This window comes from Alligator sinensis, unplaced genomic scaffold (genome assembly GCF_000455745.1).
Source record: "Alligator sinensis unplaced genomic scaffold, ASM45574v1 scaffold720_1, whole genome shotgun sequence".
Taxonomy (NCBI): domain Eukaryota; kingdom Metazoa; phylum Chordata; order Crocodylia; family Alligatoridae; genus Alligator; species Alligator sinensis.
The window spans coordinates 1,714,422-1,727,658 of NW_005842026.1; the positions used below are offsets into that span (position 1 = coordinate 1,714,422).

The 13,237-nt window shown below is 42.1% G+C and overlaps 1 protein-coding gene across 11 annotated transcripts in view; it reads right to left on the minus strand.

Annotated features, from left to right (window-relative positions):
* NUBPL (nucleotide binding protein like) overlaps positions 1-13,237 on the minus strand; it is a 256,910-nt gene that overhangs the window by 120,882 nt on the left and 122,791 nt on the right. For all 11 annotated transcript variants that reach the window (XM_025202457.1, XM_025202466.1, XM_025202456.1 and 8 more), the window contains 2 exons: positions 5,793-5,832; positions 5,598-5,688 (listed from right to left, as the gene is read on the minus strand). In XM_025202457.1, the coding sequence (XP_025058242.1) occupies positions 5,598-5,688; positions 5,793-5,832 (131 nt within the window). The remainder of the gene's footprint in view (positions 1-5,597; positions 5,689-5,792; positions 5,833-13,237) is intronic.

Genomic DNA, 13,237 nt, shown 5'->3' on the forward strand with positions numbered 1-13,237 from the left:
CAGCACATTAAACTGGGTTGAAACAGCCCCAGCTGGCAGGAGGCCTGCGGGGTCAGCCTGCCAGCCTAAGACTGCTCTGCACTGGCTCAATGTGCTGCAGAGGGGCTGGCTGGGGCATGAGGGTGATGCAGTGCAGGACTAGCTGGCAGACAGCCCCCAGACTGAAGCACTCCTGTGACACAGTCAGGCCTGTCAGTGTCTACATGTGTGTTGCTGCAGAGTTAATTAGTTTACTCCGTCCTAATAGCACTGCACATGTAGACATTAAGACATTTACTGCAGAGCTAATTAGGCAACTTCATAGTAAACATCTTGTGTAGAGGCTTCCATTGTAACTCAAAAAGTTAAAAATCTAAGTTTATGAACACAGACAAAAAAATGTGTACAGACAGAGAGGGGAAAGCAGTCAGGAAACAATGAGGTAATACTAATCAAAACAACAGGCTAAAGGTCACAGAACCAAGTATCTAATGATTTTACGGATTACTGGATTATCTAAACATAATGCCCTAGTAAGACATCATTTTACAAGTTCATATAGATAATTTACATATTATTATTTCTAAATGGGAGTGTTATATAGACATATAGGCTCAAGGACAAGAAAACAGTTCTCTTTCCTCCCTAGTCTGATAAGAATATATAAATATACTGATTCCCAACACATTATGTATTTTTCTTATTGTTTATGTATTATTATTGTTTCTTTTCTTTTTTTCAAGTGCAGTAATGATATATAACTCAGGCCCTGCTACATGTTTCACTTAAGGCAAGATTAACCAATCAATTGTGTCTTAAATTGTAACCTGGCCACACAATCAATCAACTAATGGTGTGATAATACAAGAAATAAGCCACAAAATCATTCTACAAAAAATGCATAACAACTTGGTGGATGATTCCTTTCAGACTGTTAATTGAATATGTGACCAGGTAAGTCCCTATCAGGATTTCAGGGATAGATCTGAAACATGGAAGATGCCGAATTTTAGCCAGTTTAGGATTTAAACATCATTGCTGAACAAGAAAGATTTCTACACCTCCCTGCCAGTCTGCCATCAAACACCACCAGGGAAGGAATCCTGCCTTATCTGCACATCAAAGAGCAACTCACAAAGACACTCTCATGGACCCAGAGGAACAGACTTCCACCTTCAGCTTCCTGTGTGCAAAAATGAAGTTTATTTTCTACCTATGGGAACTTTTTACCATCTTTAATTTTCCCTGAGCCTGAAAAAGGGCGTGTGTGCCCAAAAGCATGCAGAAAAAGAATCTTTTTTTGCAATTTATTTGGTCTAATAAAATGTATCATCTCTGAACAAAGAGTTCTAGAGTTTTGCATTTCTTTAAGAATGCAGGGAGCACTGGTTAAAAATGCATCTAAATGGTGCAAAGTTAGATGCCAGAATGAGTAAATTGGCTTTATATTCTATAAACTGGTGCTAAACTAGAGCACGCAATATTGTCTTCTTATGTAAAACCTATGAACCTTCTCTATTTGGTGCAATAAAATGCAAGAACAGTCTTGCAACTAGCAGACTTAAACATCTTTAAAATTTTACTTAATATTTTATCTTTTTGTCAGAGTAGCTGAAAACTCCTTAAACTTAATATATTATATTATAAATGTAGATTAAGAGTGTAATTTATTTTTTTTTATACATAGCTGAAAAAGGAAGAAAAGGAGCAATTTCTTGAGAACTGCTTTAAAATGAGTAATTACTAAAAGGTGAAGTGTGAATATAAACAACCAGAAAGAATTTATTCTTCTGCAAAGAACAGAAATTAGAAATAAAAACTAATCCTTTCAAACATCAGATAGTGGTTCAGACTGACCAGTTGCAGGTTAGGAAAATATAGGCCTCAAAGGCAAACATTTGAGAGCTCTTAAACATCACAATATTATCCAATGCATGATGGAACACCACTATTTTAATAATATTATAGGATGCTGGGTTCCTCTATAATTTAGATGCCCCTGGCTTGGGCTGTATTAGCCCTGCAGTTAATCCACCCTTGAGACCTGACTGGTAATTATCTGAGTCGGGAGATTTATAACTCTTTAAACACGCTAAAATAGCATGTGTCAAGTCACAGAATTTATTAGTCATTTACTAAAAACCACCTGCGTGTTAGAATCTACTGGTGCTTCCTGTGATCTATGAGTTTCTTTCTTCCTGGAAGGAAAGTCAACAATTTCATTTTATGCAGGATTATGAAGAGACTAGTTTACCCACATAAGCAAATTCTTGGTTGGGAAGGGGAACTAGCTGTTAAACCTCCCTTATTCAAAAGTGAATTCCATTGTCAGGGAAATCACTAACGCCCCCAGTGTCAAGGGATTCTGCCTCATTCCTACTGCAGGATCTGCTGGAGTGTAACTGCTTCTTTGGTTGCTAGGTAACGACCAACTCATTATATGTCATTATCAGCACCCTTGAAAAAGGAAATTGGCATCTGCTTCCCATTTGGGGATACCAGTGATTGAAGTAATAGCACTGGAGCAACTGCCAAAAAAACCTTGGTCTCCCAGAGCTTGGTATGTGAATACAGCAGGTGCTGACTTCAAAATCCATCTTTGAAGTTTTAGGTTCTGTAGCTTTTGTGATCCTGACTAAATGTAGCATACAAAGGCAATAGGGTGGCCTATCCCAGCTACTGGCACTGATAAACCTCATTTTTAAATGCCAAGAATGGAGAAAATATCCTCCCCCTAAATTCTGGCAAACACGTGGCTTATCTGATTGGGGCAAAATTTATCACAAAGAGCTACTGTGAAGCCTGTACTAGAAACAGAGAAGAAATCAACAGTACTAGGATGGAAACAGATTGAAAAAAAACATTTTCCTCTTAGCCAGGGTGTGAAAGATTTGGAGAAACTTACCACGGTCATATAGGACTCTAGCAATATCCTTCAATAAATCTCTGCAATGTTTGTTAACTGTAAGCAATTTGGTCAATATACCAAAGACTACATATCTAACTTTAATGCATTTTAAGCTGTTTCTCTCATTAGCACTTCACAGTTTCTTTTGCAATAAGAAGAGAAAATAAAAGTCTGTCAAGGAATAAAAAAAAAAAACACACAAAACGAGAAAAAAAATCCACCCAGTTACCATATGTCAAACCCAGCAAATTTATTAATGTAATATCTTCACTGCACAAAGATGGTATCTACTAATTTTCATAATGTCTTCACGTGTCGACAACCATCAAAGTATCCACAGCACTAGCTGAATGCAAGCACATGAAGTAATTCCTCAAGACATGAATGCAAGCACATGAAGTAATTCCTCAAGACACGCATAGGTCCTTTTATAATCGGATCTCTATACCCATTTAAGTCAAATTTGAAAACAGCAAAAGTTTTAACAAAATAAAAGCCATGGGGGAAAAAAGGGGCAGGGAAGGAGCATTGAAGAGTGGAGAGAATCACTTTAAGCTTATGCAGCCCACTAGAATGGCCATGTTTGAGGAGCATACCATAGTACAGGGATGGCCAACCTGTGGCACAAGTACCACAAGTGGCACAGACAACCTTTGTGTGTGACACATGGCAGATTGGGGAGGGAAAGGGTAGCACAGCAGCAGACAAGAGAGGGAGCAGAAAGCAGAGCAGCAGGTTGGGCAAGGATCCAACAGCAGGGAGCAGAAAGCAGAATAGCATATCAAGAAGGGAGTATCAGGGCAGAAAGCAAAAAGTAGAGCAGCAGATTAGGCATGGGAAGGGGTTTGGAGTGGCATTCGGGGAGGACCTGGAGCATAATTTGTGGCACTCCTCCCAAAAAGGTTGGCTCCTACTGCTGTAGTACAAGGATTACTTTCCCTCTTACCTTACCCTGAGACTCAAATCACTTATTCTCAACAGAGTTGAAAACCAACTGTAGTTAAGTAGAAGTTAGCTGTTTTTAAGTTCTTCAGTAAATAAATATAACGTACAGGAACAGATGTGAATGGAATACTCAGAAGAATTTTAAATCACTACAAATAAAGCTTCAGCTTCTGACATCCTTCTGGGAAATTTGTGAGTAGTTTCACTGACATCACTGATAGAAACTAGGAACATCCTTAAGCACTATGCTGTTAGGACCATTAGCAATGCTGTTCCTGTACTTGAACATTTGTTCATGTGTCCATTTCCATATTTGTAATACTCAATTTATGTGCAAACTTTAGAATTTGTGTATTTACACTTTTAACTGACCACTAAGGGTTAGATGTTCAAAGGGCAGATAGGCACGCAATTCTTATCATGTCTGGTTTTTGGAAAATTTTCCATTTCATGACCAACAATATTAAGAAAATTGTCATATTGAATGAAATAGTTTGAATGTTTGTAAAGATTGCCCATTAGCCAGTTTCAGGAAGAAGATAGGATCTATCTCCTTATCTAGCTCATTGTTTTGGAGCTACGTGCGAAATGTCCTGACTTCGCCTAAAGTCTTAATTTAAATTGTATCTTTAGAAATTTTTTACAAAGAAAGTAAATATCCTAAATTCCGAGACATCAAAGCCTAAGGCCTTTTAACCAAATTGCTAAGAAAAGAGTATTTACAGTGATATGGAAGTCTCCCCAAGAATAATTTAAAAAATGCTCAACAAAGGTAATTTCTGTTGAGTAAGATCCGAGCCCAAATTTGGGAGTTATGATGAATTGAGTAGGAGGAGCCCAATGACGGCAGCTCACTGTAACTTACTGTCCCAATTTGGAGGTGACTTCACTTGCAGAACAACGAAGGAAGAATCGCAAGTATAAGGTCCGATTAGATTGATCGCCTAATCAAGCCTCTCCGTGAACACGAATCTCTTAGTTCACGCTGAAGCCGCGGAGCGCCCGAAAGGGACTGAAGGAAGGGGACGTAGTCCTATCACTGGTGAGCCCAGCTCATTGAATCGTATTGCTGAGGCCAGCCTATTGAACCGTACTACTGAGGCCAACCCATTAAATCGTACTACTGAGGAATGAAATCATATTTTGGTATTTGGCTTCTCGGAATTCTAGGATTGTAAGTATATTATGAAAAATAACAGTATTGATTCAAATTTAACTTTTAGTTGTAATTGTAGTTGTTTTGTAACACTAATTCTTATAGCATTGTTTGGGAAGGAAGTGCATTTGGAGCATTGTTTCTGATATATGCAATTATTGTGTTTTTAATGTTTGTGGTGTTTCTTAAAGCTAAGCAGTGTTATATACGTAGCAAAGAGTTTTAAAATAAAATTGTGTTGTATAAATTAAGTGTGTAATCATTGTGAAATCGTGCAATCAGCTAACTACTCCCCCAGCCAGTGCATCAAAACGAATCAGTAAATTGTGTGGGATTTTCTCTATTCCATAACCCACTAGAGACAAAAATAACCTACAACAGGTAAAACTCATATCTGCTTTTGCTCAGAAGCCTGAAAACAACACCATAAAAACAATGCAAAGGAGTGAATAACAGAAAACATAACTAACACCTAGAAGAAACATACAACACATACTCAAAGACTACTCCTCAAGGACATTTATTTCAATAACTGCTTAACTGGAAACTCAAATTACAATATATTTTGATTTTTTTTTCTGTGAAGCAAACAACAATTTAAGTTCTTACCTGCCTCAACAGTTTCTCTATTGCAGACATGACCATGAGTCCCCTCCAAACAACTGGTGCAGTTTCTTCTACCAAGAAACCCATAGACATGCTGAAATGGTAAAGAAAATATTTAACTTTCCAACATGATCCTAAGTAGAATTATCCTAAGTACATCTGTAAAGTAGCTTGATTTAAAATAAAACATATGCTTACCATTCAATTCCATAATTCTTAAGAGGCCTCATTAAGTTTTCTAAAATAGAAACAAAAGTTATTTAAAAAAAAGGCAGTTGTTCTATGAACACACTCCTATACATATCCTTTGAGATGCAGGTTTTTACACAAACCAGCAACAGGATCCCCCTTTTTTCACCCTCTCCAATACCCATACCTTTCTATATTTTCAAAGCAACAATCTGCATGATTGTGGGTTCTCAACCATAAACTTTTTTCAGACTACAGCAGTTTACTGGTACAATTCACTATCTGTTGGTCAGGCTTTGCATATATTCACATTTGATTTTGAGTGCTATTGATAAACCTACGAGTAAGCATAACAGCTCTGAAGGGGGAGAAAGAGCTATTGCTCAGGAACACACATCAGATCAGTTGTTACAATGTAACCACTACATTTGCTTGATCCAACAGTTACTCATTTAGTCTGCCTCTCCATGCTATAAGTATTGTGCAATTAACTTGCTAATTGAGTAATTACCTTAAAACCAGCGACATGTGCGAAGTAGCTATCATGCCATAAAAAGCTGCAACCAGCTATAAAGTTAGACCTCAAAAATGTGTACCAACTTTATAGCTGGTTACTATCAAGCTTTAATTTGCATGTGTAGCAGGGTCTCCCCTGCAGCTGGGGGGCCCATCAGCTGACAGGGCTCCCAACTGCAGGGGTGCAATATGCCCAGCCAGGGCTAGGAGTCCTGCATCTGGGTCAGCCGCAGCAGCTGCCAACTCTGAGTCGCAACAGCATGGTGACCCGGAGTCCTGTAGCTGTGGATACTGGGTGCCTGAACTACATGAAACCCTCTGGGGCCTAGTGGATATGGCAGCCATGATTCCCCAAGACCTGGGAGTTTCACATACCCCTGGGACTAGGAGATCGCAGCAGTCACATTTCCTCAGCCCCAGGGGTTTCACACACCCCTGAGTCTGAGAGATCATCGCAGCCATGGTTCTCCAGTCCCAGGGGTTTCATGTACCCCTAAGCCTGGGAGATTGTGGCTACCACATCCCCCAGGCCCAGGGGTTTCATGCAGCCCTGAGTCTGGGAGATCATGGCTGCCACAATCTTCCAACCCCGGGAGTTTCACAGACCCCAAGCTTGGGAGATCACAGCTGCCACAATCCCCCTGCCTCGGGAGTGCATGGGGTCCTTGCACAGCTGAGACCCCTCAACTGCCCTAGGACTGGACTCCCCCTATACCAGCAGTAAGGCATAATGGAATCTAATGCATGATCCCACAATCACACCTACATGCCATGAACATGTAGCATAGCAAGAGGTGCTATTGTGTGAACCATGCATTAGATCCCATTGCGCCTTTACCTGAATGCGTAGAGGGGGCCCGAGTTAAATCGCTGCTCTTTAAACAGCACTGTGTAGAGGTAATCATTAAATTATAACAGCATATATCTGTATCTGCTGATATTAGAGCAATCATTATACGACCCATCCATATTCTTAAATACCCTCCCAAAGGAATATAAGCCCTTGATTCGCCCTCCTCCACCAACAAAAAATCGCCTGTGTAGCTGCTGAGCTGCCTGTAACAGACAAAGAGTTCTCCAGCAACAATCTCACAATAACACTGTACCCAAAGGTGACAGTGACTTGAAGTCCACCCTCTCTAAAAACCACTGTCTTGGGAATGACTCACTACTTCTTAGCCTAAGCTGTGTGAGAAGGCACATGTGGCTACACAGAAATCTACTGCTAAAACTCCAGCTAAACTTTGTGCTGCTTTTTAGGATCTCCTTTGGATGTGGGGGGAAAGAAGCAGTGTAGAACTCCCAAAAGAACAGAGATGTTTACTTGGACTTTGCAGAGGAGATGCAAAAATTCAAGTCAAACAGGAATGCTGTTCACTCCAATGCCAAAGGAGGGAAAGAAAACTGCAATAATTCTACCAAAAGAAAAAAAGAGGGGGCTGAAAATTAGGGGCTACAGCTACCGTACAAAAACCAATGCCAATCTGAGCTCAGACACGACCAACAGCCCACAAAGTGATGGTGAGCACACAATGAAGTCCAAAGGAAGGCAAGTCAGAACTGGAAAAAGTGACAAAGAGATCACTGAGCAAAGGGACAGGGAAGATGCAGAACCTCCATCTAGGAATTAGCTTTTTGAGACATAACCAAAAATCTAGAGAAAGAACCCCTCAAAGAGCAGGAAGGAGGCTCAGCTAGATATAATTTAATGCATACTGCATATCCCCTCAACCCTTCCCTCCCTCTCTAAAAATAGTGGTCAATGCATCCAAGTGGGGAACAAAGGAATTCTGTCTTAAAAGTAGCTGCTTTATTTTAAAAGCATGCACTGGCAATAATTGACAACAAATGAAAGAAAAAATATTTTAAGTGACCATAAAGCATTCCCAAATATAAATTTTAGCAAAAGCTTTGATACATTCAAACTAAAACCTTTTGCAGGAAGATAAAATACTTTAAAAACACAACGCAAATAAATTCAATACATTCAAAACTAAAAACTAAACACAAATTACCAGTCAATCATTCAAATTAAATATTTTGAAAATACGAAAGAATGCTTGAAAGAAATCTCTAACTGGGCATTCAAATTACATGATTTTGCAGAAATACTGTCATATGCCTGTCAGATGCAAGTTTTCTAGTCAAAATATTTTGGTTTTCAATTCAAAAGCACAAGTACAAATCAAATTACTTGCATGTTGTGCTTGGATACAGAAAAGAGGTAGAAATAGTTGCTGACACATGAGGATTGATCTGGGCTGACTCTCAGAACTAGCTGGAGATAACCACTCTTTTCTAATAATTGATCTTCTGTTTTAGGTTGACCTGGATATCATTAGCATCCTCTCACACTGATTTCACTGAAATTTTCAAGCAAGTGGTTTTTGATTGTTGCCAGCACATTTCTAGGAAGTGCCGCTTTGTTTCTCCCACTGCAAAGAGACACGCTGCTCTGCAATGAGCATCTCTGTGAAGAGCGCAGCAACATCTGAGTCTGGGCAAACTCAAGCTATTCAACTTACTTGCACGGGGCCTTTTTCACACTCAGAAGCAAAATATCCATAATATCCATATACCAGTGTTTGTAATGCATTTAGTAGTCTTTACTAACGTACCTCCACAGTCGAGGGTTTCAAGTGTAACCCCATGTATTGACCACAATACATACCAATGCATGCAGAGGGCTACGTCCTCCATCCTGTTGAAAACCTAACCATGATAAAGGAGGAGACAAGCGAGGACATGGACTCAAACTATTTAAAGGTTCTGAGTCCAGAGATGATGGAGGGGGGAACACAGTCTGGAAGAAAGACAGAAGGCTGACAGATGCACTGAAAAGTGCACAATCATGCAGCCTCCCAGGCACCACATTTATGCTTGCAAGGTTTATGGAGCAAAATATCCAGTTTACATCCCTGCCAGCCACTAACTGTGGACAACTCTTTTTCTGGAGCCTAGAGGCATACTTCACCCCTTCACTCTCCAGATACCATCTTTCCTATAACATAGCATTTTCACTGTCCCTCAGTGGACAAGACAATAGCTGAGTACAAATACACACAGATATATGCAACCTGCAATGCAGCTTAAAGCAGCCAACACCTTGCCTGCTTTCTTCAGAAACATGATTATTTATTGCTGAAATGTTCTATTTTGTGAAAAGTGGGATTTACTTCGCTTGTTTTAGCTACAGTTAAAGTGTATTCCTAAGGCTTCACCACAGCCATAAAGTGTCTCAATGTGCTCTAGTAATTAATTTCCCTCGTGTCAAACTGCTCAAAAGCAACAGTCATTTTGCTTCTTCCTTCACACTGCCATCAGCCTCACAAAGAGTATGTAAAACACAACAAGCAACAGCAACAAGAATATTTGACATACTGAGATCCAGGCTAGCCATTAAACACCTCTACTTTCCCTTTAATCTTTCCCTTTAATGAGAAATGCACACAGCTTTCTCATGCTGCACCTGCTCTGTTGTTGTCCAGGTACCCAACGTTATGCACGGCTTAGAATCATGAACTGGGAAAACAAAAGATAAGCTGGGTTTCTGGGAATCACATTTGGCACTGCAAACCCACCCCACCGTGCAAATTTCTGGTTCACGAAAAATTTCTGGTGCTGCTTTTCAAAAAATCCAGTATCCCTAAAGTTGAAGACACTGAGGCATCTTTCCTGAGCACACATGAATAATGTCAATGAAATGTCCTTGGTGAATAACCAGCACTTGCATATTTACAGAAAAGTACTGTGATTCTACTAATGCACTCAGAAGCAGAGGGGATAGCACTGGTATGGATATGCTATGTATCATCTCGCCACATTTACAGAAGCCCAATGCATTGAGTTCCTCCAATTTTTTACCCACAAGAGCAATCCTGTATAGCAGGGCATGTTCAACAGACTTGCACCCCAAGATGATGACTACCCACTGTACATTTTCCAATCCCAAACTGATTACCCACTGACTGATGATAATCAGTTTGCAAGTTTACAGAGGATGAGTGCCACCAGTTTCTCTACTATCAAAGCATCTCTCCTCTCTGAACTAGAGGGCTAGGCCAAGTTCACCCTATATCTGCATATGCAAAAGTACAGCTGCTAAGAGCCTAGATTTGTTTTCTGATCCAAGCATAGAGCACTAGGATCATTTCATAGGTAAACACTGCTATTCCACGATAAGCAGTGAATGCCTGCAACATCTGGCATCCTTCATTTACCAATTATATCATTCATTATGCCTCAGTTGGCTTATTGCAAACTGTTTCTACTGTTGCACATCAGGCTGCAGTGGTAGTTGTAGCTCCAAAAATGCCGTAGTCATACAATCATAGGGTAGGATGGGACCTCAAGGGTCTTCTAATCTAACTCTCTACCAAATGCTGAATGCTGTATTTGTATACCATCCAAAACAAGTGCTTACCAAGTCTCTTAAAACTGACAAAGAAGGCAGTTGCTATTTTAGCAACATGGTGAGGGCCCTGGAAAATTAAGACAGCCCTGTTATCTCAGCATCTCTACTGATGATACCAAGACAGAAGAAAGACTAAATACTAGTTTAAAGAAGAGATTACACCGTTCTTTGTTTCATAGTCATTTTTTTTAAAACACTGCAAAAAGAGACCATCACAGGATGGAACAGAAAGAAAAAATGGGAAAAATCTCAACTCAACAGTTCCTGGAGAGGAGCGCTGAAATATTCTCCTGCTCTACTCAGCTCTTCTCAGCATTGGTGAGATCGCAGCTGGAGTCCTGCGTCCAGTTCTGGGCTCTGCACCTTAACAAGGACATGGTAAAGACTGAGAGAGTCCAGAGAAAGGCCACTCATATGAACAGAGACTTGCACAGCAAGCCATACAAGGAAAGGCTGAGGGACCTGGGACTCTTCAGCCTGAAAAAGAGAAGGCTGAGAGGGGTCTTGGTAGCAGCTTACTGCTATATCAGAAGCGTACATCTAGGGCTCCATAAACAACTGTTCACCCTTGGGGAAAACTAGGAGTAATGGTCACAGTCTGGACACCCTAGTTGTGAAGTAGTTTTTTTCCTAATGTTGAGCCTGAAACGATCTTCCAGGAGTTTGTGACCATTACAGAAGGAGAATCACTTCTTTGCAATAGTTTTGCTGGAGATGCATCAGTTGATGCATGCCAGCATATTGTTGGCCCTGCTGGCTACAGCATCGCACTGCCGGCTCGTGTTCATAGCGTGGTCAATAATTACCCCCAGGTCTGTAGTGGCAAGTGATGGGGGATCTTCAGTCCTGCTACCTGACATGAGTTTTGCCTGCCTGTGGCCAGAGGTACAGGACCTCAAAACCCAGAACTCCCCTGGCACCTACTCCCTTCACAGCTGGCAGGCTTAGTGGCCACAGCAGGGCCTAGCAGCCAGACCTGCAGTAGTTTCCCGTTCCCCAAGACAGAGACAGTTGCATAAGCACCTATGACACTAGTTTTGCCTGTCAGCAGGTAGAGGGGTAGGGTCCCAGAACCCAGAAGCCCCTGCACCTATCTCCTCAACAGCTGGCAGGCTTCATGGTCACAGCAGGGGCTAGCAGGCCTGCAGCTTTCACCCTGCTGTGCCTTAACACACACAGTGTCACCCATGTCATGAGTTTTGCTTGTCCACAGCTTAAGGTGCAGTTCCCCCCAAACCCCTGTACCTATCTCCTTGAAACTTGGCAGGCTTTGTGGCCTCAGCAGGGGCTAGCAAGCCTGCAGTTTTGACCCTGTTGTAGCTTAACACATACATGTGACATGAGTTTTGCTTTCAAGATTTTGGGGTGCAGTTTCTCCAAACCCCCTGCACCTGTCTCCTTGAAACTTGGCAGTCTTTTTGCCTCAGCAGGGACTACCATCCCTGCAGTCTTGACCCTGCTGTGGCTTAACACATACATGTGACATCTTCAGGAGGCCTCAAATGCCTCTATACTAATGCTCACAGCATGGGGAACAAACAGGAGGAACTAGTCCTCCTGCTAGCCAGCACCAACCCAGACACAGTGGGGCTCACCGAAACGTGGTGGGACCCAACGCATGACTGGGCAGTGAATGTCAAGGGCTACAGGCTCTAAAGGAAAGATAGGACAGGCAGGAAGGGTAGGAGTGTGGCGCTCTATGTCAAGGAGCAACACACATCCACAGCGAGTAACACTGAGTCAGAGGAGGAGCAAACAGAAGTGCTCTGGGTTAGAATACAAGGGGGTCGGGTAGAAAGGGACTTAACGGTGGGGGTCTACTACAGACCACCGAACCAAGGAGAAGATCGAGACCAGGAATTCTTAAGTCAGCTCACGGAGATAGTTAGGTCCAAGGATGTGGTCGTCATGGGTGACCTAAACTTTCCAGACATCTGCTGGGAGGCGCAGAGAGCCAGGTCTGACCGCTCACGCAGGTTCTTAACTGACATACAGGACCTCCATCTAACCCAGGAGGTACACAGCTCCACCAGGGGAGACGCCTTGTTGGATTTGGTCCTGGCCACGGGCAATGACCTGGTATGGGTTCTGTAGGTGCTCAACCACCTGGGCGATAGCGATCATCGTCTGCTGGACTCCAGCAAAAGGTGGCGAAAGCCTCCAGCAAGGCAGCAGCCCTCAACTTCAGGAGGGCGGACTTTGACGAGGTGAGTAAACTAGTGGGGGATGCACTGAGGTCCCAGAGCAGGAGGGAGTTGAGTGTCCAGGAGGAGTGGTCGTTCCTTAAGGAGACAATCCTTCAAGCTCAAAGGGAAGTAATCCTTACATGAGTCAAAGGGGGCAAGAGGGCACAAAGGCCCCCATGGCTCACCAAAAGCATCCGGGAACATCTCCAAACAAAAAAGAAGGCGTACACCCATTGGAAGGGAGGGGCCATCACAAGAGAGGGCTATACCTCGGTAGCTCGGGAATGTAGGGGGGCGGTCAGGAAGGCCAAGGCGGAAATGGAGCTGGGACTAGCGAC